Source organism: Fusarium fujikuroi, chromosome FFUJ_chr05 (assembly GCF_900079805.1).
Source record: "Fusarium fujikuroi IMI 58289 draft genome, chromosome FFUJ_chr05".
In the NCBI taxonomy this organism is placed as follows: Eukaryota; Fungi; Ascomycota; class Sordariomycetes; order Hypocreales; family Nectriaceae; genus Fusarium; species Fusarium fujikuroi.
The window spans coordinates 2,998,953-3,025,183 of NC_036626.1; the positions used below are offsets into that span (position 1 = coordinate 2,998,953).

At 49.4% G+C, this 26,231-nt stretch overlaps 4 protein-coding genes; 3 read left to right on the top strand and 1 right to left on the bottom strand.

The window, feature by feature from the left end:
- Positions 1-9,876: 9,876 nt before the first annotated feature.
- FFUJ_07674 (uncharacterized protein) lies at positions 9,877-12,110 on the top strand (the record flags this gene model as incomplete). XM_023577953.1 has 3 exons in its annotated part: positions 9,877-10,488; positions 10,539-10,827; positions 10,879-12,110. 3 exons carry the CDS (start codon positions 9,877-9,879, stop codon positions 12,108-12,110), a joined length of 2,133 nt encoding a protein of 710 aa, XP_023430933.1.
- Positions 12,111-13,910: 1,800 nt separating this feature from the next.
- Positions 13,911-14,968, top strand: FFUJ_07675 (related to CHS7 protein; the record flags this gene model as incomplete). XM_023577954.1 has 2 exons in its annotated part: positions 13,911-14,723; positions 14,777-14,968. 2 exons carry the CDS (start codon positions 13,911-13,913, stop codon positions 14,966-14,968), a joined length of 1,005 nt encoding a protein of 334 aa, XP_023430934.1.
- A 3,944-nt stretch (positions 14,969-18,912) lies between these two features.
- FFUJ_07676 (uncharacterized protein) lies at positions 18,913-22,134 on the top strand (the record flags this gene model as incomplete). Its single annotated transcript, XM_023577955.1, has 1 exon — positions 18,913-22,134. One exon carries the CDS (start codon positions 18,913-18,915, stop codon positions 22,132-22,134), a length of 3,222 nt encoding a protein of 1,073 aa, XP_023430935.1.
- A 664-nt stretch (positions 22,135-22,798) lies between these two features.
- FFUJ_07677 (related to S-M checkpoint control protein rad4) lies at positions 22,799-25,347 on the bottom strand (the record flags this gene model as incomplete). XM_023577956.1 has 2 exons in its annotated part: positions 22,799-25,180; positions 25,243-25,347. The coding sequence occupies 2 exons, from the start codon at positions 25,345-25,347 to the stop codon at positions 22,799-22,801; spliced, it is 2,487 nt and encodes an 828-aa protein (XP_023430936.1).
- Between the last annotated feature and the right edge of the window lie 884 nt (positions 25,348-26,231).

The window sequence follows — 26,231 nt, forward strand, 5'->3', positions numbered from 1 at the left end:
ACGAAGTAAATGCTGACGCCGCGCACAGAACCACCGTGGACACGGGGGCGTGGTTCTCGACGAAAGATCATATCAGACAGATCACTCCGATGAGCCAAAACAGAACAGTAACATACTTGAGTGGAAAACGGATAATAAACCGAGGCAAAGGCAAGACAAGCCAATGCGAGGGAGGGGAAAGAATTGGCTCGGGTCATGGTATGAGTCTCCCCGTAAGGACTAAACGCCGGATGGACGCGCCGCGCGTAAAGTGCTTGCATGGACCGATTAGAGGCCAATGGCTGCTATTGATAGGCCTCTTGCTCCCTCTCCCTCTTGTGGTTTTAGATCCTTGACGCCCTACTCGAATCAGGGCCCCTCGGATCTTGCCTTGTCCATCCATCTATTCCCCTTGTTTGGTGTCTCTCATCTCTTTCAGAGGCAAATAACAAGCAAAATATGTTGACTGAAGCTGCCTTTAGACGCTCCTTCTCACATTGGTTGATGATGTAGGCGCACTTGTGCTTCGGCTATAAGGGAGCAAAATACACAACTACCCTCCTCATTTTGTTCAGCTGCCCCCTCCTTCTTAAAAAGAACGTGAGCGTGAAAATCTCTTGCGAAATCCAGAATGGAGGGACATCATGAGGACCAAAGTTCGGTTTTGTAGTTGGCCCGTCCGGGTGATTCAAAAAAACCAGAGATACAGGGACGTCCTATCATCGTCACCTACCCTGTGATTTCAACAGGCGTGCCAACGACATCATGAGCATCCGAACCGAGACGACCGTATATTTTGAGCCGTACAACCGTTATACCTCGTCAGCTTGTCCGGTGAATTCTACAGACGCTGTTGTGAGGCACACAACAGTGAAGAAAGTCCTGGAAAGTCGAGTCTCTTGACCAAAGTTTCAGGTCAGCTTCGATCACGGTAGGGATACCAACCAAGACAGTAGAGACGAACACCATCGTACCCCTTCTGCGATGATGATGCCACCCTCTGGCTAGGTAGTACCGAAACTCAACGTCGACACAGGGGGTTATCAGCCATACATACTATGTATAGGTGCCTAATTGTCGAAAGGCACGCAACAACTCCTACGAAACGGTCGCGGAGTGCCATCGACGAATTGAGGCTGAGCTCTCGCCCAAACTATGATATGTCGTGGCATGGCCTGGACTGCTCTGAAAGTCCAATAATGGGCAACTTGGAGTCAAGATCACCGTCGGGCTTCACATTACGCCACGACCAAAGTGATGTTGCCGGCTTACCCTTTGTTCCAGAGATATCAATTGATCATCACCCGAGGGCTAAGAGGAACAACGCCAAGATGGTGAGGAGAAAGCATGTGTCCCAGCCGAGCAAGAGTCATGTTGAACCAACAAGAGGTCAAAGTTAATCAATAGCGAAGCAGGGGATGGCAGACCCCTGGCAACCTCATCTCTACAAAAGCCCTCGTCGAAGTTGTATGTAGACTGGACTGCAGGTCGTACATGTACAGTAGGGGCAGCAATTAGTGATGGGGGATGTAAGCGTGGGATTTCAACCGGGTCTGGGCATCCCTGCATCATAAATTCCTCACGCTTGAATCAAATAATTAGAACCGTACATGTTGAGGGGCGTGGAGTGATAAGGAGAACGTCGCGACAACAGGCTTTGAGCAACCAAGTGAGTGGCTTGCTAATGAAGGCAAATCTGTAATAAGTTAGTGGATACGATTTTTCTCTCCACGCCGAACGCAAAAGTTGCACTGCGGAGCATGATGCTAGAGTGGCCTTTGCTCATGGCGAACCAGGGCCAACTGAGACCTTGTCATTGTGGATTGTGAGCCACCTGATTCATGAAGAGCTGCAGAGCATCATCTTTCGTCAGAATGTTGACTTTACAGCTCCATGTAGGGGAGGTGTCGGGAACCTTGAGCGCCGCCTTGTCTGTTGATTCAAGGCAAGTACTCTATATCTGGACCAGTATTTGCCGAGCCGACTTGAAGGTTGCGCTGTAGGATGTGCTCTTGCACACATTGCTGTTGCAATTTTTCTCAAGGGGCTTCGATCTGCTAACCGTCTCATTATCATCATCTATCAATATAACGGATCATCGCCGATGTGGTAGGTTATGATAAAGATGGCGGGACCAGACCAGCCAGACTACCAGGCCACAAGCGTCTAGCTGATCACTCTCATTTGAGGCCGGGTGGTTGGTTGTGGTGGTAGGCGGGAATTAAGCACATATCACCAAGCCTACGGTGCGCATGAAGCTGTATTCTTGAAGTTAGAGAGACACCGAGCCAATAAGAGCCCCGTGTGAGACTGACACTACCAGCCAGACACGATGAAACGACCCGTCTTTGCGTGATCTCGAAAAATTCGATGACAAGGCACTGGCGAGGTACGATGCTGGTGTATATCAACGTTGCGTATTCAATCTTGGCCTCGTTTGCATTCACGGATCACCGACCGCTACGTGTGTGACCTGTGGGTGTTATCAATTATCGGGGGCCGACAAGTTGGAATGCCGTATTCGCGACCATGGTGTGATTCAATGATATAGACGTGTGGACGCATGTCCGGGGCGAATTCCGTAGCCGTAGTCGGGCGGATTCATATGCCTAAACAAGTGCTGCGGTTTGAGGCATCTTGTCTCTGAAAATCCTTGGGTTAGGGGTGTCACACAGCGTTGCCATTCATTTCGAATTTGCAGGGATAGGCAAGCTTTTCGATAATGGAAGTGCCAAGATGGCGCCTGAGCCGGCGCTGTCGAGCTAGGGATTCGTAGTTTCAAAAGATGTCAGTCTTGGTTGGCGCTGGACTATGAATATCAACAGGCAAGACGGCGCCCCCAATTTGATGCTTGACGGTGAGTAGGCGGCCGTGCTGGAATAGGTTTATCGAGTTCAAAAGCTAAAAAGACGCGGAGGCTGTTGGAGACTCTCAGAGTCAGCCAACAGTGAATGATGATCGGCTATGATTGGGTGGCAGATGTGTAAGTGTGATTATTTGGCACAGCCCTTTGTCTCCTGTCTCGGAGCATAATCCTCTGTGTTGTTTAGATCACTTATGCAACTCAGTGGAAGGGCCGCACGGCAAGCCTTGAATGCACATATCGGTTGCCTCGTCGAGTGTATCGTTAATGATGGCGGAGCACCTGAGCCTTTGGCGTATATTAAAATGTGCCTGTCTCCGAAAGATGCTGGGCGTGCTCATCAACTCAAGTTTGGCTACGTTTGGGTAAAGGACCATGCACTCTTCAACCCCACCCCTCCAACACCAGGAGCAAGACTGGAACCGAACATATGTCATCAGGGCCTCTGTTCAACAATGCAGTGTTGAGGGCGGGTGCAGCGGAGGATGCAGCAGAAGCTCAGCCAAAAGTGGCATAATGTCGACACCGGGGAGCGAGAGCCGCAATTGTGTTTTCAGTCAGGCAGAGTCAAGTAATATCACAATGCAGGGTAACAAAGTGAATTGGACCAAACCCAAGCCAGTCCATGACTCCACTCTATCTGCGATTGTTGGTTGCCAGTGTGTCTGCGTTTCCTGTGTTTGCCACAGGCGCTGCAAGCTCTCCAAATGTCGATATGGTCAGAGCGCCTGATTGGTTTCTATCTTCAAAATCAATTCAAGCCTGAAAGTATTTCTTGTGGCTCAGTGATATAGGGATGTATATGTGTGTACGGATGACGATTGAATCGGTTCTTCGCATCGTGGCTGCTGATGCAAGTACACACATCACATGGCGGGCTGAGAGAAGATGAGACCGGCACTAGGTATCGTCTCCAACACCATTTGTAATGCCTCCAGTACAGACAGACCCATGGGTGGGCATGAGATGGTCATGGTGGGTCGTTTTTGATAGTGTTGAGGGGATGAGAATGGCGGCTGACTGGTGCACAAGTGACAAGCGACAGGACTTCTCAGTCGTCAAGAAACAGCTGCTGGCTACAGCCCGTAGGTACTAAGGTAGAGGTACCTAGGGATCCAATGGTGGTGAGGTTACTCCGTAGACGGAAGCCAATGACACATGTGGGAAAGCGCCGGTGTCTTGGTTTTCGATGCCTCCTTCCCTGCCAAGGGGTGCGTTGATCAGAACCTGAAAGATTCGAGGTACAGTAGATACCTTATAATGGTGGAATTGCAACTGAGGATTTGGGCGAACTCCGAGGTTTTTCTTTTTCTTAACAATTTAGAAGAGTATTTGGCAGAGTAATATTAATTGTTAGCTTTTCCCGATATATGAAAGTAGATTTGTTGATGATGACTGTAATGTAATGCAAATGGTCCCGGTTTATTCTTCAAGCCCGAGGACCGTCAAGTATTACAATTGCAGATGCTCTAGCCAATCATAGCACTGCCAGGTTGAAAGAAGTACCGTTCCTCCCACTTGCCTTTTTCAGGGAAGGCAGTAATCAAGTCTGCTTTCCTTCCTCATCCATCGGCCATCCATAAAGTGAATGCCGATCCTGAGGTATCTTATCTTACCATGCACGCAGTGTTGACGCATGCTGAAAAGCCCAATACCAATGCGAGAGACACGTCGCAGGCGTCGTTCCTTCTTGCACCGAATGCTAAAAATGTTGATGCTGCCTCATTCTTGGGGTGCATTGTGTATCAAATTCTGTTACAACCTTCAGAAGTGATCGACCAAAAATTTCTCTATCGATATCCATTCTTACTCCCTTCTCTGATAGTTGCTTGGCTTGGTGGTCCCATATCTTCTTTCCCCCTAGGAAGTTTAAAGACAATGGGGCAATTGCTACTGCATAAGGGAGTACGAGTACCATCTAGACCCTGGGTACTAGGGTACCTACCTAGCTAAGTATGTGCCTGCCTGTCTCCTGCCGACAGAAGATGTACAAACTTGGTAATGGAAGGTGTTTGTTCCATGCTCGAATTCATCGTCCTCCAACTAAATTATCTTACATCTTGGCTTGCAAGTCTGACATACATACATCCGCTTGGTTGTCTGCTGTCACTGTCTCATGATGTATGTATCCATTACATGTATTGATTCACTCCTTCAAACATCCAACCAATCATCCCTGTGCCAAAGTCCCTGCTGCTCCTTTGCGCCAAAGTGAGAAAAATGGAAAGCAAGGGTAATCTCCAAGGTTAGCTTCCCTGTCGTAAGTGACTCACTATGGTTGGCTGGCTTCTGTACCGTACTGATTCGTTCATTTTCTAGATTGATTATCCGCATGCACTCGAGTGGTCATCACAGCACCCACCTCACCATCCTCTGCGCGAGCTTTGCGCCTACGTACATACGAGAAAAGTAGGCTGCGGCGGCATGGTTTTGCTCTTCATACGAGGCGACCGCAGGCACGCGTCGGGATACAACCAACTTTTTGTACCGAACCCACATGCCTACGTACTCGATTTCGCCAGCTATCGTTGATCAGGTAAGCTTGCCTTGCTACAAATGATTTATGCGTTACAGGTTTGTATGCGCTGCACATCTTGTCCGAGCTGTCGGAGATAGCATCTCGAGCTTTCGGCTACTAAGAAAAAAGTAAAGAGAGACGAGACAAGTCACTCGTTCCCTTGCCACTGTGGCTCTCATTGGCGAAGTGTGCAAGGGAACTTCCTCTGCTGCGCCTAAGTGGCCTGGACTTGCATATACTTGTATTCACAACTGAGAATGACCCGAACCTGAGGTCGAGAATACGATGATGAACGCCATGATAGTGTTGACGAATGACCTGCATGATGATCTATTGTCAGCCTGGTCGATATCATATCAAAAGATTCCTCTGAAATCATCGATAGATTTTACATGCTTTTGACTGGCAAGATCATAAGACAATATCACAAGAGTCTTGGCCACAACATGAGCAGAAAAATCCTCGGCTCTGTCACGAATTACACAACAAGGCTACTCACGTCCATATGCATGTCCCCGGCACGCAGCAATCACTCAAGCTGGCTACTGAATCGTCTTCTTATGCCTGCTTGTACGAAATTAGACACGCCAATTTTGATTCTCGCAGCCCGCTACCAAGCTTTGTCCATCTCTTTGGCGCCTGTTGGGCACGCCAGTTGTTTTTGGTCAAGCAAGGTTGCAGCCAAGGGAATGCAGTGACAGGCTTGTGCACAATTGACTTACTTCCTAACGGCAATAAGCCTCCTGCACCACAGGGTCTGGACGACGACTTTTTCTATACATACTGCATTTAGATCTCGGCGAAACCAGGCGCCCTTCAGTGCAAAGGTCGATCTAAGAACAGACAGACATATGCCTGCAACAAGTTAACAAGGGCTTTGTCAGAAGGCATCCAAACCGACTCTGGACCATGTGTCGATTGTTAGTGTTACAAGTTAACTCAACTGCTTGGCGCGCGGACGTGCCGGTATTGTCTTGGGTTGGCTGGCACAGCTCGAGGTTTGCGAGATGCAGATTTGGTGCCGTCAACAATTAACTGGTCACTTCTGGGTTGCCCCGGTTGAGTTTTGGATCATCATCCCTAGTCTCTCTTTGTTGGAAGTGTGATGACGGGCTGGGCTCCGTTCATGGCGCTGTCCACTGTGTCCAGCACCTCAGGGCGAGGGGGAAATGCCCGCAACGGCAGGGGTTCCCACCGTTCAATGCCAGGTTATCGGATGGGGCCAGACGGTGGCTTCTAACTACCTGCTACTACGTACCTCATTCAATGGTGATAAAACGGATTCAATATCCTTGTTCCACTTAGAAAGAATTTGAGTCCAGCACTGTAGAAAACGACTCGGCGCCATACCAAGGATCCGGGAGACCTAATATGCCTGCCGAAGGGACGCTGGCTCAGCAGGCCCACCAACTGCGTCCGTATGCAAGACAGAGTATTACGAACGCTACACCACCAAAGAACGAGTACAGCCGTAATCCCAATATGCTCATTGCAGTGTCTCAGAAAGTCATGAGGACTCAGGGATGAAGCAAAGGCTCATATCTAAAGCACAGTGCTCGCGCTCGCATGCTGAGTGACAAAGACGCTGAAAATTACTTTAGCCGTTAATAGTTCGACGAGCGGCACAGATTTGCGGCGCCTCTCAGCAAATGGGTGTTGATCCCATTTGGAAGGGAATGGACTCGTCCCTTGTTGTGGGGGTACATGACAGCTATGTTTGGTTCCTTGCTTTGCTATTGCCCTGGGGCTTGAAAGCTGGGACCATTTTCGTTCCTTTCTCAGCCATGCCGTGCTGGAAGTTCTGGTGCGTTTATTCTCCTGAACCATGACTGATCTTGTCTAGCAATCTAACGATGGTTGCCGCCTCAATATATTAAAAACACGTCTAGCCGACCCCAAACCAACCAAAGCCAAAGGTCATCACTGCACAAGCTGCACAGCATAACACAACACAACAGTGAATGAGAACGGAGCGGTATCATCAATGAATGGGGTAGGGAACCTGGTGATTATTTACATGCGGCCTACACTCACGCATTCACGTTCCTGAAAAGGTCAAGCAGGGAATAGTAGTGGAGTAAGCGCCGTGGCATGGCTCATGGCTCCCCGTTCAAGCTCATGATTGCCGGACAACTCATGAGGCAAGCAGCATTTCAAAGATAGAGTTGCACCACTGTTGCGGGTTGTGTAAGTACAAATAAGTGAAGGTTCCGACACACCATCTGTTTGGATGGCTGAGGACTTGTCGGGCAAGCGAGCATGCAACACAATGAAGAGTTAAGAGGGAAATACACAACACAAATTATTACAGTACAGAGAACAACAGCACTGTAACTTACTATGTACTGTGCCCGCACAGGGCCGATGAATGATAGGCTTTGTACCAGTCCTAAACCGACGTATGCCCAATGAACTGTCATTGGGATTCGGAAGACACTCCACAATGGTTGTGTTTGTCGAAACCTCCATCTTTACATATCAAGGATCTAGCATACGGTACAAGCCCCAGGCTTCATGGGATGGGCGGAGAGTGATCCAACATGTGCACAAAGGTGTGCAGGTCAATCTCACAAGGCTTTCAGGAACGACGCACTCATCTGTCGCCTTTTTTTTATATCCCTCCTGGCTGAGCAGGTTTCGTTACGAGTCACACTCTCGTCATCACATTTACATTCAGTCCCCATCTCAATATCAAAACCAATACCGCAAGTATCCCTTGAGCAAGGTCCCGCCGCCGCTTACAAGGCCCCCGTAAGGCCCGCCCACAGCTTCGAGCACGGCACCGACCGGGCGACCCCTAGGGCGTTCCAGGGGCGACTGTGAACGAATTTGATGCTCCATTAACAATTGAGCTGGGGGCTTAGAATGCAGTTGATGAATGGTAGGTTCCAGCACCCAGGACTCCGCTGTCTAGCGGGTTTGGATCCAATAGAGCTTGGAGAGGAGTGGAGGAAACTTGAGAGTTTTAGCGGCGAGCGAGGGGCGTGTGGATTTTAGGCCATGGGCGTGTGATAGCCGTAATAATGGATAGGAGCTAACACAAGGCAAAGCACCTCACCTCACCCACGGAAACCGGGGTTGTCGCTGGGTGCGGTGTCAGCTGGAGAGCGCCACGATGGCCCTGGTCTAGTCCGTAATAGCAGGTCTAGTAGAGGCTCGCGACATGGTCGACACAGGATTGTCATGTCGGTGGTACCAGGCTTTGTATGGGTTTGTCTGAGAACTAGCAAGTATAGCCATACATGCCCGGCTAGTACCACAGGACACGGAGCGCAACCTGGCCTAGAGACGGCCGGGCGGGTGTGCGTATGCAATGTCTTGTCTGAGTCTGAGGTCTGAGAATTTGAATGAGTAAGTGAGTGAGTGAGTGAGTGAGTGAATGAAAGAGTGTGAATGACGGAAAGAGTACACACATACATGCAAATGTACATACACTCACTCTCGGCCAACGGAACAGTAGCCCATGACCCCATTGAGTCTGAGTCTGAGTCTGAGTCTGATCCAGGGCTTCACTTTCAAGGATGGTACTTCTGAACCTTGGTCGGTTCAGTGGTGAGATCAAGTACTTTGATGGGGCTATCATCCATCAGTGGGAGAGCAGGGGGCTCCACTTCACTGGGACTGCCCTGGGCTGGCTGGGTTTGGGTAGGTAGGTTTGAACTGGGGACGGACACCCCTACTTTCTACTCCCTACGCTAGGTAAAGTAGGTACTGTACGCTAAGTGCGCTATACTACACTGGGCTGTGTCTAAGAGAGAGAACCACACTTGCTTGACGAACAACGAGACTACCAAGTCTAATCCAAGTGAATGGAAGTCAACTACCTTACAGGACTGTCTGTACATACACGCACACAACCACCAGCCATGGACTGATTGAGCCCATTCCGTTGTTGCTTCTTTTTCCTCTTTCCTTTTCCTTTTCCTTTTCCTGTTCCTTTTCCTATTTCCTCTCTTCTATTCCTTCGTAGCTACCTACCTATCCAAACTTACTCACCTATGAGTCCTCCTCCAAGACCACACTCAACCTCAACCTCCATCTCCATTCCAAAGCGAATAACAGCTCTCCAACCGCAGCGAGCTTATACTAGCTATCCACCCAGTAGCTTTGTCCTCGCTGTCCGATCTCACAAACGAACAATCACTCTGCCATCCAGGAAACGAACGATCTCCGCCGAATTTCTTCGCTTTGAGGCGGTCTACTGCGAGTACACTGCCAGCCTGTGACAGTCGAATATGGCACTGGCCCTCTATCTATAGGTAGACCACATTATTCTCGGCACACATTCGCCGATTTTATCTCCTGGCTCCAAATATCAAACGAATGAAAGCTTCTGCGGGGCAAAGTCAATTGTTGTTTTGCTGGCACAATAGGTCAACACGCAGTGACGCAGTGGGGGCTTACTTTGAGAGAGTGTGAAGCTTTCACGAAATACCCAATCCCGAATTAACCTCGAATCTGGCGATTGCGCCTATTGCCTCGCCCAACAACAAGAAGGAGAAACGTTTAGGCCTCCATGTCGGCTGGTACATTGCTTGGGATCTTGAACTTTCCTCCCTCACCTCCACACGGCTCAGTCAGCCGGGAACCTAGCTTTCCTTCAAGCATACAACTGCCAAAGCTGCATTCTCGATTCGACAACATTCCGTCATCGCGAAACGGGCTTAAGACTCCCCCGACTGACGAAATGAGCACTGTCTTTCAGCCCCAGCTGGCTTCGTGGGAGAATCATGCTATTCACAACTATCCTGCTGCGGTGCCTCAGGCTGCTCGACCTACAGCTCCTGTAACCGATGCGAGAGCATCTCAATACTACAGATATCCCACGCAGCAACAACAATCGCAATCGCAACCACAAACCACATATAACCATTGCTACCAGCATGAGCCATCGACGCAACCTGCACAGCCTCAGCTTAATTTACATGCGACTTCCCAAGTCTCTCAGCACCGAAATGGGTCAATCTCAGCAGAGTCACAAGCCCTGGGACAGACCATCAGGCCCTCAACGCCTACATCGACTGCATCAAGGAGCAAGGACGAGTCCGAGTCGCTTGTCTATCATAGCCTGCAAATCCCCAAGTGTATCAGCCCTTCAGGTGGAAACCTCGCCGATTTCGCTGCTCAGGTATGCGATCTCAAACACATGTGGAATTCACAAAATGCTAATAGGAATAGATGACTTGCCTGTTCTGGTTCGAATCGATTGAGGAACTCAAGCAGGCCGAATCGATTCGTGTCAGAGGCCCCAATGCCCTCATTCCTCGGTTACCGTCTCTCGCCACACCCCACGATCAATTTCGGAAGTGGGTGTACGGCGTTTTGTCGACGACACAGGTGACCCAAAATGTCATCCTATTGGCATTGTTGTTCATCTACCGGTTGAAGATGTCAACTCCTCAAATCAAGGGTCGCGCCGGCAGTGAATATCGATTGTTGACTGTGGCCCTCATGCTCGGGAACAAATGTAAGTGATGAGTTAAACAAGGGTGTCAGACATCAACTGACCTTGCCACAGTCTTGGATGATAACACCTACACGAACAAGACCTGGGCCGAAGTGTCAAGCTTTCATGTGCAGGAGATCCATGTCATGGAGGTGGAGTTCCTGAGCAACATGCGATACAACTTGGTTGCTACAAAGGAACAGTGGGAGGGCTGGTTGGACAAGCTTTCCTGCTTCAACGAGTACTACGAGCGAGCTGTGCGATTACCAACATCCCCGATTCATATTCCTTCGCCAACAAACAAGTCTCATCACTCGCCTGTTGCTTCACCGACGGGTATGATGCAGCCCGCCGCCAGCCTCCCTACTCCGGCTGTTACAACGACCAACTATTCACCTACCTCGAGTCATTCCCAGAACTGGTCTGCATACCACTCGAACACTGTCTCTCCATTGGCTACCAAGCCTAATCTGCAGTTCCCTGTCTCGCGGAAGCGAAGTCCCGAGGAAGAGATCATGGAACACCCCGCGAAGCGACTTGCTCCTCCTGGACGAGCTCCAGCCGCCGCGATGGTCCAGGCCGTCAACTCACGACCTAATGGAATCGTTGAGCCGGCGAGGCTACCTGTGCCCCATCTCACTGTCATGACCGGACAGCTCCAGATGCAGCCTCAGACCCAGCCTTCACTGACGCCCTTCAATAGCGGCAATGTCAATATCAACGGATATCCTCAACCTACGCAGCAGGTTGCCCAGCCTGTTCACGTCTCGCTTCCTCCATTGCAGACCGGTAAGCGTGCTATGTCAACAGTCTACCCATCAGGCCCCGCCGCTATGGTGCAGAAGCAATCGCTTCCCACAACAACGGGTGTCACCATGGCGCAAGCTGGCTTCCCTACTCAGGCACCTGTTAACTATGGTACACCAAACAAGCAGCACAGTCCTGGACGTCTGGGCCCCTTCAACTCATCGCCTCTAGCTGAGGCATACGGCCAAGCATCGGCTGTACACACTCCTATGGTGCACACTCCCATTTCTAACTCGCCGAGTGTCTTCCTGCAACAGCGACCTAGCCCGTACAAACCTGTGCGCCATGTTAACACGCTCTTGTGTCCCCCACCTTCGGCCTCACTTGAGCAATATCATCTCGCTGTACCTGTTCCCCCGACACAGATGCACTATCAGCCACTGGGACGACGAAACGACCTGCGAACTGGTATTGTCCCAGAATTTATGGTCTATAACCGCAGTCACCCCCAGAACCTCCCCCCTCACGGACTCGCTCAGGGACACTACCCGTCTTAGGGATGCCAGGGTTACCCTGCGATCGTTCATGAATCTTACCGCACAACACAGCGTAAGCCTCAGCTCTGAGGCCATTTCAACTCCGTAGTATGTTTCGCATTTTTTTCACGGATCATTGCATCCTTGTTTTTATGAAGTTAGATTTTTGGGGTCGGATTTGCATCACAGCATCGCATGGCATAGGCGTTTGGAAGTAAAGAAATAGGCCAGGGTTCAGCAGCCTCCCGGATAGGACTACATAAGGAAACGGATCAGGACACCAGGGCTGTCGGTCGCATTTGGCTTGGAGTTTAGCTTTTTTTTCCCCGGTGATGGATGCTGCGAGGCCATATAGGTTGGCACTGAAGCATGTTTCACGATGTATCGGCCTCTTAACCGAAAGCTCATCATATCGCAGCGTTCATCCAGCATCGGATTTCTCTGCATGACGTCGGCGTCAACATCGCCTGTATATAGACGGACGCGCAGGACGTCACTTATGACTCTTAGAATAGATCACAATCAACAGAGGGTTCTGCCAAAAGCGCCAACCCCATGCTTATACGGTGGCATTGTGGTTAGACAATATGTGCGCTTAAAAGTTCCATGTGACTCGACGGTGACCTGATTGTGTTTTTACTCACTGGCACTTATGCAATAACTTGAAGCTTCTATCATGGTATACAACTTACACTCCAACTTTTCTGTGGTTTGAGCACTTGTCATTGGGTTATACAAAAAGCCACTCTCTGATGATTCAATCTCGTCCCGGCATCTGACTACACTGTATAACCTAATTATGCCGCCATAGATTTGTTAAATGGAGGCCAAAATATGGCATAGGGTTTGCTCTAGGGTATCCACCAAACAGACGGGTGATATCTCGGGAAACCCAACTTCGGTAGAACTACTCGAAAGCTTTCCAGGAAGCAGTATTGCTGACACCACCCTATCAATTAAAATGTTTTAATTTGGTGATGTAACCGTGGTCATGTATCTTTGCTGACTCTGGCTCTGGCTCTGAAATTATAGGTCCTGACCATCCAATGTTACCGGGATATCGGACATCACTGGCAAACAGGCTTAACAGGGCACGATGCACTCCCTACAGCAACGCCAAGAAACGAGCCAATCATATAACACACCAGCCACTTTTCATACGCCTCTACTTCCCCACCTCTGCCACTTTCCCACAACAACGGCACAGCAACGAGATCCTCCGCTCGCTCCACTTTGTCTCTTCTGACCTTCACTCATCTCTCTCGCCTGAGCCTAAAGCGTAGCAGAGGCAGGCAACACATTCGCTTCGACCACTCGAATTAAATCATCGCAGTCGTCGCGTCGCATCGTATCCGTTTCGTTCTTGGTGTTTTAGACCCGACCGGTTTTCTTGTCTCTTCTCTTGTTTTCTGGGTTGGTTCGTTAGCCGCTAGGTCGAAGAAAGGGGGCGCCGACGAGCCATCGGTCGAGGACGAGACATTTGCTACCCGACCGAGCGAAACACTCCCCTTTTTACGCAGTTAAGGGTTGTGATTGCATTCCGATCGAAAGTTGAGCCCCTTGTAGTTGGGGATATTTCATAATCTTCGCCCTCGAACATCAAGGACGATTGAAAGGATTGGGTCAGCGACTGATTATCGCGCCGAGGGGTTTCGACGACTCGACGACATCGATACGACGACATAAACGATCGTCTCGACGACAATCGCTCTGCCACTCGTTATTGCGATATTCGATTCATCGTTCCCCGCAATCTCGCTCACTTTTGGATTTTCGTAATTCCTGCGACAACAATCGAGCAGTGATCTCTACTCGCCCATCATGTCTGGCTTCGGCGACTTCACTTGGATCTGTGAGACGGCACCTCTGCCACTATGCGCTTCCGTTGGGCCTACCCTCCAGGCCACTGGCCGAACCGGTATTGAGCCAGAATGCTATGCACGCAATATCGAACTTGCCAACACCATCATTTTCGAAGGCGCTGCGTCGGTGATGCACATTGTTGCGCTCATTATGACCGTCATTATGATTCTCCACGTCCGTAGCAAGTTCACCGCTGTTGGTCGCAAGGAGATTCTCAGCTTCTTCTACCTCTATATGCTTCTCACTGCCATGTCTCTCATTATCGATGCTGGTGTTGCACCTCCGGGAAGCGACCCGTATCCGTACTTTGTCAGTGTGCAGAATGGACTTAGCAGTGCAGTTATCACATGTCTATTGATCAATGGCTTTGTTGGATTCCAATTATATGAAGATGGAACTCCTCTGTCAGTATGGATGATGCGCATCAGTTCTTTGGCTGCTTTCGCCATAAGCTTCCTCGTTTCTCTCGCGACTTTCAAGAGCTGGGCTGGACTTGGACCTACCAACACTGTTGGACTGTTCGTCGTTCTCTATCTCTTGAATGCTGTCCAGCTTTTCGTATACGTGGCCATGCAAATTCTGCTTGTGACTAGGACACTGCAGGACCGATGGCCTCTTGGCGATATTGCGTTTGGCATCTTCTTTTTTGTGGCTGGACAGGTCCTTCTCTACGCTTTCAGCTCAAAGATCTGTGTCGCTATCAGCCATTATCTTGACGGCCTGTTCCTTGCGACAGTTTGCAATTTGCTGGGTGTAATGATGGTTTACAAGGTATGTCAAATATGATACGGAAACTCTGCGGTTAGTTACTAATATTTTCGCAGTACTGGGATTCGATCACCAAGGAAGATCTTGAATTTTCAGTTGGCACAAGGATGAACAACTGGGAGGTCAAGGAGCTTCTGCCAGAGGAAGACCGAAGGGCGACTGTATTTTCGGAGGATCCCTATGCTCAATCCAGCTCCTATGATCTGCCTTATTCGCCAAGCGCAGCACGATACTCGGCCAAGTACTAAACGCTCTGACCACCAGAGCAACTTTGACGCCATTAACGAGACTTCATTTTCTTCTATTTTGATTCAGCGCGTGGCGCGCAGTTCATGGCGCTCTTGTAGAGCAACACGAAACATTGGACTGTTTTGCTTTTAGAATCCTTACATTGCGCGGCGTTTTTAATGGACTGTATAAGTGTGACCAGCCTGGATGGCCACAACTGGGGATAACGAAAACCGATGGGCAAATGGAAAGCCTAGGGGAAGCAAGAGACGCTTGTTAATTAGGGGAGGGAACCTTGATGTCCAGGATGGGCAGCCACATGTAGTTGCGAGTTTTACATAGAATCAATCATATAGGTAGTTTATATATTATTGAAACTTTACTTGCAACGCCTGCCATTGATTGAGTTTTGATTGTATCGAGGTTCTTGGAGTACAAGATGGCTGGCATGATCTGATCTGATCTGATAGTCGGCCAGATAGGCTTGTGATAACCATACATGGGCTTAAGCTGAGCGATCCGTGGTATTATACCGAGTTGGGATTGGTGAGAATGAAGTCTCGTGTCGGTAAGAAACTTTCGGGTTGATATTCGTAGGAGCTTGGCAGAGCATGTTAGTGGGGAGGCCATGTCACTGGACGAATGGATATCCAAGTCCCCACCTCCCTTCTCGGCCGTCTCCGAAGCCTATCGGCGATGATAATGAAAACTAGGCTATATCCAGGAACTAACTAGTACCTAGGTCTAATATGTATGTGCATATTCGTACACAATCAATTGGTGCTGTGAAGGATGAGATCACAACCAACTAAGAAATATGTGCCGCACGCGGGACAGGCAACAATATGTATATGCGATATCGACAAGGAAGTACAACGTAGTATGCATGAATACACAAGAAGATTAAGTTTAGTTTATACTCGCCGTCTAGGTAGGTATTTCTTAACAAGCACTACCTATCGTGCCAGCATGGGACCCGGCGCCACAGGATCAGGGGGGCGTGGAGACGATACACTACAGTGCCAAATTCATTGGACGGTGTCAGCTGGCGCTGCTGGCTTTTATCTTGTTGTGACAAAGCATTGTGCTGCGAGAACTCTCGATGGATTGAGTGAGGGTGAAGGGTGGCGGGATGGAATTGGAGGGAGCCAAATCGCACGTAATGTAGCCAACCAACCACGACAACCAAGCTAAGGAAACACGACCAGGGCCAGCTGTTCGTATATAAGTCCATTCCCTTTGTTATAGAGCTATACTACTAGTACGTTGGGCTACTGCTACCAAGTTGGCCGCAGGGGAATAAGGAAGCGCACAGCCGAGCATTATTGCCGTCTCCATATATCCGTTTCGGGCTCGAGACTATGTGTAATTTGGTGCGGTGGTATGGACTTAAGATAACTGATTAGTACCAAGGTATAACCTGCGGGTAAATAACAGTGACAGGGTCGCGTATGCGTGTTGCTTAGAACGGAGTCTTGTTGAGCTCACCAATCTCATCAATCTCGGATCTTGTTAGGGGGAACCACAAAAAAAAACTCTTCGATAAATGCTCTGAACGTTGATGATGAGGCTGACTTGTGATTTCGACTCTCTCTCCTTCCTCGTTCGCTTTAATGCTGGAGTCACCGCGTATAGTTTCCTCGCACGTGATAAGGCACTAGAGCGAAAAAGGCAGGGGAAGCAGGGGGTGGCCTGTCGAGTTTTACGTTTTACTCGCTTCGTGCATGGTTCGGTACCGGACGCTGGGTACCTTTTTTATAATGGAGAAGTGAAAGCAGAACCAACAGGTGGAGATTTAATGAAAGTGCCTAGGACTTATGTAGCAGCGTAATGTAATTGATCAGGCGATGAATGTAGCATATGATAGACACGTGCTTGGTCGGGCATGGGGAATTTCTTCGACACCTTATTAGTACCCTGGTTGGCAGGAAAGCGAGAGATGTATCGTCACGTAGTTACTATGACACTTGGTTTCTCAAGTGATGAGGTAGCTTTAACTGCTTGAAACTCAATTCTTATTCCCTAGCCTCAAGGTACTTTCTCGGGACAAGCTACAAACTACTAAGGTAGATACCAGTCCAGCCTCCATGAGTGGTCGATCGGTGCAAGGGTCCACGAGGATCTAGCGGAAACAAAGCGCGCGAAAGCAGCTGAGACGAGAAATAAGTTAGCAAAGAGGAAGGGAAAGAAGAGGATCCTCCTACCGACTTACGTTAGTACCTACTAGGGAGAAGAAAAGATGCATACTTGTAGTACTTTTCCTCGTAGTTTGGTGCACGTACCTGGCCGCACAACTACCTGATGTGATGTGAGGTTTGATTTGACACACATGTGCTTTTACGTTTAGTACGGATCCATACCTATACCTCCCAACCTCACGTTGGCAGGTACCTACTAGTTACTAACTCGGCCGACTATGTACTACCGGCAGGTAGAGCTCTCCTCTCATTCGCCCCATTGTGGTGGTTTCGGCTGGTTGTTTGCTAGTACATCCATCCCTCCTAGGTGACAGCCAGCCCAGGCCATGGAAGTACCTTAGGTGAGGTGAGATAGCTCATAGGTAAGTACTGTAGCACTTCCCTTTCCAGTCAGTCAGTCAGTCAGTCAAGCAAAATAATAATATTAAACTTACCTAACCTTACCTACCTAAACTCTCTTTCCTTTCCCTCCTCTTCTGCCTAATTATACTATTCCCATTTCATTTTCCTCCTACAGTCAGCCTTTCCCTTTATCACTGTACGGTCCTCCACTCCTCCCATTCACTGACTTTGACTGGATTGTCGACTATCTCTCTACCTAATCTACCCTCCTTCCCACGTCACTGTCACTGACACTTACCCGATTTTCCTTTACAGTACTTTCCATTCTCGCTTGGAGGTGATCGTCTGAGCTTACTCTCTTATTCGCGAATACTTTTTTATAAGGTACTTAATCTATCCGACGTCTTTCTTGTCCACAAGCAATCTTTGTCCCTCCTTGTCCTTGCGAGCACATTTGTCTCGCCCCCAATCCCCCAATCCTGCGGCCTATCTGCCTCCCAGAGAAAAACTTTATCATTCATACCACGCCCGTTCCCAGGTGCATCGCGTATCACAAACTGTGCAACACAGCTGCACCTCCCCTTTACCCCAAAGAACACACTGAAACTATTCGATCGCGTCCTTCTATCATCCCCCATTACGTCCCCCTCAGTGAGGTTGTACCTATCTGCAGGGGATAGTGGCGCGCGCTGCGAAACCGTGGGCTCATTTGCGCGACAGCGATCTAATTCCAATTGCAGTTCCGACTGACCTGGGGTGCTGAATGGCATTTGCGAGGAAAGCCAGCTTCTGTAACCAAAACCCGCTTCTTTTTCGACAGGCCCATGCCCATTGACAGCGGCCGCGAGAAAAAAGAAAGCAATTCGGCCACTAACGAGCTTTGGGTGACAAGGGGATTTGTCACTTTCATGCTTCATCTTTCATGCTAGGCCAGCTCCCTCCCTATTGAACCCACCACTATCATCTTTCCTTAGACCGATACACGCTGGTCGCAACGCGCCTAACCCCATCAGAGTTTCGAGATTTAAATGTATAATTTTTTAATCTCACGCGCTTTCCGCCAATTCATTTCCTTTTCTCAGCCTATTACCTCAGCTTGACTTTTGGGGTGATTTAGTCCGATTACAGCCCGCTTTCAGCACGCGCCCCACGACTCTATTTCAGCCTTTGGGCAATCGGATCAGAGCCACTGATTTACAAATTCCTGCGACCATCTGCACAACACCTAGGTAGTGAAACGCGTTCGCCCGTCTGCGGCTTGCTCATTCCCTTAAGCCAGACGCCGTCACGTGTAACACAGTAGCGAGTTCATGCATCCAATCATCAAAGCTTCTACTGCATCTTGACTGATATTGGTCCTACCTTAAAGTCTTCTTGGTATTGCAGATCCGTGATAAGCAGTCGCTTGAACCACTGGGCCCACGATGGCCACAGGGGAAGATGTCTGGGACTCTCTCCCAGAGGGGGAGCAAAAGTCTGTTTGGGATGAGACAGAACGCAATTTTTGGGTTAATCTTCGCACCAAGAAGGATGCAGAAAACAAAAAGATTGAGAAGGATTTCCAGCTTTCGATTAACGAAGTCAGGTTGAAACTCAGTGACCTTACAGGACAGCGAAGTCAACTGAAAGAATCTCAATCTCGACTGGCCAGGGAACTCGCCAAAGTTGAGGCTGAATTGGCACGCACCACGGATGAGTGCGAGGAGAAGGCCAGTCGACTTGAGCGCATTGAGCAGGACTACCGCGCGTCGCGCCAGAAGAGAACAGAAACGCTCCATGATATTTGGTTCAAAATGCGTCGATTCTTTAGACAAAAAAGAGGAGAGGATCCTGATGTCCCAGACCATCTTGGACCAGAATCAGAAGGCATTGTTCTACCCGAAATGTTGCCAGAGGTATCCTCGGGCTTTAATGGAACGACCCCACGAGTAGAGCCTACTAATGGAACTGCAGTGGTAGCAGAGAGACCTGAAGAAGAAGAACAAGACGACGACGAGGATCGTATGGAAGGCGTTGAGCACCACGATAATAGGGGAGCCGAGAGCCTCGTTGATATTGTTGATGCTGATGGCAATGTGATTGGACCCGTGGAACAAATAGAGCCTTGGAACCAATGGGTTGAGGGTATCCAAGAATTGGAAATACGAAGACCCGTCAAGATCCGCCGAGGACGACGCTTCAACACTACACATCTTGCAGGCATTTACGAGCGAACTGAGGCGAAGGGGGTCAAATGGCTCTCTTGTATGATTCAAGCGACAGGGGCGATACAGGCCAAGAGATGCCTGTCTTGTGATAAGAACCAAGGCGCCTTTGACGACTGCATCATTGTCGGCGGGGATCTCTTCCAGAAGTGTGGCAACTGTGAGTGGAATCGCCAGGGATGCCATGGTTCCTCAGGAGACACAATTGACATACTGGCATCGAGGGAGAGGGCACAACGGAAGAAGCAACTGGAGGATGGACCCCAAGAGACTTCTGCAGACCGATCCTCAGAAACAGTACACCAGACCGTTGAAGTTCAGCCGAGGTCGTCTGAGCAAACAAGTCAATCAGAACCTCGGCGAGTCGATGAACAGATTTCTGTGCCCTATCGGCCACCTTCACCAAAGCCCGCTCCACAATATCCTGAGCTACCGTCTGAGAGACAAACTGAAAGACAGCCCGAGCGACAATATGAACGGCAACCCGAAAAACAGTCTAAACAACCAGTTGAGCCTCAACCTACGCCACAGACCGAGCGTCAAGCAGCATGGAACACAGCACCACAGCCAGAACGGCGCCCTGAACACCAAACCGAGAAAGTCCCAGATCGACCTAACGAAAGGTTCCATGATGTGATCGCCGCGAAGGCCCCAGAACGGACTGTCGAGGTAGCGCCAATCCAAATCGCTGAACGTCCTCATGAAATGTCCCACAAACCGACCTATGGACCTCCCCCAGGACCCCCAAGCCGGCCGACAACGGCTTCCAGGTCGGATTATGCCCCGGAACGAATGATTGACCCCGTGGACTCGCCCTTACCGACACTGATATATCCTCAACCCAGGCCCCTGGAGACTCCACGTTCTGTGCTTCCCTCAGGTGTTCTGCGCCGCAGTCCTCATGAAATCCTCCATCCATCAACAGAGCTCGATGGCCCTGCCAGAGACTATCGCGGTTCTAATTCAGCTCACATATCACGAGAGCCTGAGCAAATGCACACTCCACAGGAGTATCGCGTAGCTGCTGGTTTTACGCCGGCCAATGTGAGAAGTCGACCTCCATCCAGCGATCGAGGAAGACCAACTCCACCATCTCTGTCCCTGGACCCTTCATCGCAGCCACCTGAATCTCCTCCTGCCCAGCCACTGGAAGAGATTACCCGAGAAAACATGGTCCTCAAGAACGACGGAAATGTTTACACCTATCCTGAATGCGTTGCCGGGGTGCCATTGGTCAAGATTAACGAGGAACACCCGTATTGGGAGGCCAACTGGCCTAACGTCAAGACACTCATTGAGCCACAGCTTGCTCGATGGCGTGAGAAACACCAGGCTGCCATCGAAGCAGGCCCTAAGCAGGATAAGGGTGGTTCTTCAAAGTATCAAATTGGCAGACAGGTCAACCGCGGTATTAAAATTCTCGAATTCCACGAAAAGGGCCCAATCAGTCCCTATCAGTTATTGGGGAAAAGATACATCCAGGCCGGCAAAGGCGGCATAACGTCATACGACACACTATTTCGCCTTTCGGAGACAATATCGGAGCTTGAAAAGTTCAACCTTGATATATCACCAGTTGACTGGATGCGACAGCGACTTCACGAACTAATTCAAACGCAGGGTCACAACTTCAACCTGCCACGAACAATTCACGATTTCTACCATGACTCCAAGCTCACTAGTCTTCGTTACAAGCATGGGTTCAAGAACATCGGACGTCCTTCGGGAGCCATGAAGGCGCGCTTGAGTCACGGCAGCCCTAGCAATACACCTAAACCTCTCCAAAAGCGGAAGTCTATGCACTCTGTTCCTACTACGCCCCGAGAGGATTCATTCATCAACCACTCTCCTCTTCCTAGCCAGGTACCACCAAGCTATCCAGCGCCAGCGCCAGCGCCAGCGCCAGCGCCAGCGCCGGTCCCCGCCCCTGGGCCCCAGCCAGCATTCAGCACCCACCTCAACAAGAAGCCGAAATACATGCCGCCTACACATGGAAGCCCCGTACATGACGAATTTCACTTCGAGGCTTGGTCCGACACAGATTCATGCAGCGGAGGTAGCATCACGAAGTACGATTGGCGGCTTGCTGTAGTCAAGACTCGGTTGTATACCAGCCATATCAATGTCACTCAGTATTGGACCTGGGTTGGTCAGATACAATGTTTCCAACACCAAGTACTCAAAGACGTGAAACCTGCGAAATGGGGCTTGTTTAGGGACGAGATCGATTTCCACGTCAACCTCGCAGAGATTGAGGAGATGGAATGGAGTATCGAAGCACTTCGTGTTCACATCATTATGAAAAAGGATGCCGGAGAGCTTGCTGCGGATGGCAAGCCTCGAGGAGATGTCATGGCGTCCTTTCCAAGAGCACGTACAATGCGCCGCTTCCTGTTCTTCTGTAGAGAAAGGGGTATGAAAATGGCTAAGAGGGCCCCGTAAGTGTAACACCTGAGAACAATTGTGACAAAGTTGGGAACTGACCTGGATAATAGTGAGCAACTCAATAATACGTGGGATTCCATGGTTTCTGAACAATTGCCCGGTCGAGGTGATTCTAATCAACAGTTGGTGGAATAAAAGTTGTTGACTGCAAGCGACCATCTTTGAGGGACAAACATGGCGCTTTGCTTCCTGTGTCCCTTTTAATCAGGATCTGATTTGTTTCAATTTCCTATCGTTTCTAGTATTTTTCTTTACTTTTAGAGGATATCACTTAGCACCAAGCCAACACTGGATTTTGTGTGCTCATCGGAAGATTGTTTTTCTTGGCTTGGGGTCAAAGGATGGAAAAGAGAACTTGATGGGTGGAAAGGAAAAGCAGATTAGAGAGGAGTTCTCTCATATTACATACTACACCTTGAGTCGGTTAAACTGAACAAATGGTCTCAATTTCCTTTCAATTCTTTCGTAGCCACTAAGCTAAGCGTTTCGCAATGTGTCGCCGAAATTCGTGTCTGTAAGCAAAGGTATAGACAGGGCTCATCTCCAAGAGAGGTCGTATTCCTTGTGGCAAATACCATATTCTTCCCGAATCAAACAGACCGTTTATACTAAACTCGTAACAGATTATGACGCATATACATCCTGTTCTACATATTCATCCCTATCGTTTTCTCAATGTTCGCGTTGGTCCTGGTCCTATATTTTGTGTCGCTGCTGACGCTGCTGCCTTCACCTCAACACCACCGCTGCCCATCATACGACTCATCAGAGCAGCTCGACATTCCTTCGCCTTGTCATCACGATATTCCAACTGCGTTGCTGGGGGCTCGGATTCTTGGTTTTCTGGATCTTTGTCCTCATCGCCAAATACGTCGTGGAGCTCAACCGCCGAGCGGGAGGCAACACTACTGGCATTGGAGGCATTGCTGATGGCACGGCCGAATAGCTGACGCTTGCGAGGTCTTGGGGCTGGCTGTTCAGTTTCATCGGAGGCGAAGGAGGGGAGATTTGGTGTCGTGGTCTCTATGAGTGAGGTAAGTTTTGAGGAGAGGGCCTGGCGCTCCGCGGCTTTAGCGCGAAGACGAGCTTGCTCTGCATTTTCCTGTTGTTTTGCTTGCTGTATATTTTCTTGCGGAGTTGGAGGATTGTGTGTTGTTTCCTCAGTGTGCGAAGTTGTGAGGTTAACTTTGCTCGTGGGATCGGAGCGAGTGCGAGGCAATGTGGTATGTTTGGTGGGTGACGGAGATCTGTTTAGACGCGCTTGAGGAACCTCAGCAAGAGGTGAGTCAAAGTCCTTGTCCTTAGGTAGACTATTCGTTGTTGTTTGGTGAGTGCGTGCTGTGACAAAGTCTGGTGAGATGACTGAGGCAGGTTTCGCCGTCATTTTTCGAGACACCTTTTCAGGTGAATTATGATCAAAGGCCGAAGTATCGACGCCAGCGCCGTGTCGAGGTTTCATGATATGACTTTTAGTTGACTTGGAGACCGGTTCTGAGTGAGTGCGTTGCATGGGCTTTTGATGCAATCGTGCCTCAGGGGCGGTTCTAGAGGTTGGTCTAGGTTCAGGCTGAGAGGTTTCTGAGTATCGTTCTTTAATCTCAGGGAATATGTAGTCGTCGAGAGGGACCTTGAAGCCTGTACGGATACACTCCCAGAACCAATCTGCTGAAACAACAGGAACGCCCCATTTCAGAGCCACACGCAACTTCTCTTTGCGCATAGAAGTGATGTCCTTGCAAATTAACACGCTTGTAGTTTTACGGAACTCTCCATCAAACTTGGCTCCTAGCTGAACAGCGGCTCTGGCAACTTGATTCAGCTCGATTCCTGTGAAAGCAGCACTGCATATGATAAGATCCGAAAATGCTGGTATAGGGAAGAATGTGAATGGCCGACCGAGAACGTGTTCCCCGGGGTCAAAGTATTGCTTGTTGTGAAGGCACTTTTCGATATAGTATTCTGTCACAACATGGAGGCTATCATAAGTTTCCTGAGGGTGAGTGTCAGGTTGAGATGTCTGAGGAACAATCAGAAACCGGCTGCGAGGTGGCTTTGGGGTTCTTCCCAGAGCGGCCTCATTTAATGATGAGCAAATAATAGCCCCGAGGGTGACGAGTGTTTGCTCTAGGACGGAGGTTCTTTGTGCGTTGAATCCATGTATGTAAAAGAAACAACTCCCAAAAATACCCTGGTCTTCTTCTGGGACTATAGGAGCTGGTGGCTCAGGCTGAGCTCCTGCATGCTGTGGCTGTTGAACCTGAGCTTGGTTTCCGTCTTCCTTATTTTCCTGAGCGAAGGAATAGTCTCTTGATGTTGATCGATTAAGGATGTCGCCCCAGATGTTATTACGCTGCGAACCGAGCTTCATGCTGGCAGTCTTCCTGAGCTTCCTAGGGCCCTCCTCAGCGCCACCTGCAATGGCAGACTTTGATCGCTTGCTCATTGTACGTTTCAATTCTCTTGTAACCCATGCACCCTTCCCTTGCTCCTCGGGAGGTAAGGTCGGGTCGAATTTGGCTTCTTCCAAGATCATCCTTCGAGAGATAGATTGTTCAAGCCAGGCGAGGGTGACTGGGTGAATGCCCCATGCTTTGGCTGCAGTATATTTCTTGCCTTCGGGTTTGTTGACGATCAGGTGTGTGCACCGTCTCGTCAAGTCACCCGTATATAAGCCTCCGTTCGATGTGATTTTATTTGCGATTTCGTCCCTCTGGTCGCCAAAGCCAGTCAAACAAATCAGCAGCGAATCTCTTGCTGGCTCTCCTCGTTGTGGCTGGACCGTAGGATCGATGCCTCGCTTCTCTAGGGGCTTGAGTTGATGCTTGTTCTCGAGCTGTCGATAATCGATCTCTTCGTCGTTCTTCCATATCTCGCTAAGTTCTTCGATCCAGGCGGCATCCATGGCCTTGATATCGGGGCGTTCACGAGCGACATGGCGATATTTGGGTGTGTCGTAATCACCAACAATAAGATGGGTTACGTCGGGTGTGAGATCGTATTTATGAATACCACCAAGCTCGGCAACTTTGGAAGCGATGCTGGTCTAGGCATCATGGGTCAGCAAACAGGACTCATGATAGACTGACGAGTTTGAACGGTACTTACACGATGCTCGGCAGGAATACTTGTGCAGCAGACGACGATGCCCTTGAGAGGTTCTGCTGGATCAATTTGTATGTCTTCCTCTTCATTCGTGCGAGGTGATGCCATCTTCAGTCCCTTTTGTTTGGCGGTTGCTGTGGTGTTGCAACTTGGACGTCGGAGCTTGTGATTTTTATTGATATCAATCTTTTTGGGAACGCGTCGTGAACCAGACCGCGTCAAGTGCTTAGACGGGGCCCAGACGTCATGACACAGGCGGGACTCTCGCTATATTTACCTAGATTTACACTGTAGATATCCACTATAAGACGCTGGAACTAGAGCTGAGATATAAAATACAGTGCGAGGGTAGCACCACACATCACACACCTAGGGATGACAACTTCATCTCCACGAAATACTTCAAGTACAGAATCATCTGGATTTTGCACATGATTCACTGTTGACCAAAAAAAATCCAACTAAAGTGCTATGCATAAGGTATTTCGTAGACTCACGTGTGGAATTCCCCGTTTCCAGAATCCGAGAACCTTGACTAAGGTACCTGGAGGTATAACTCTACTACTGCTGGCCCAGAGCCGATAATCGGATTTTAGGCTTTTTATGTTCATTCACGAAACCCTATAAACGAAATTGAAGGGAGAATTTCATGCGTATTATAAGTTGTCTTATTGACGGTAAGATTTTCTTTTACCATGGATTTGATCAGTCAAGGGATCTAAGACATCTCATATCATTTATAAGTGAATTGCGGATACCCCCGTAAGGCATCTACAGCCAAGCCCCGCTCATCACCTAAACTTCAACCCCACCATCAGCTAAGATCGCAGCCTTGTCGCGAAGTGAAAGCTCAACCCCTCCATCTACACTTCTTCTTCGTCTCCAACTACAACTTTCCACCTTCCCTCCCGAACATAATTCTATCGCAGCGGCGAAACCTCCACATGGGGAACTCCTTCCGATAAACACTTCCTCATCCTCCGACCCTCATC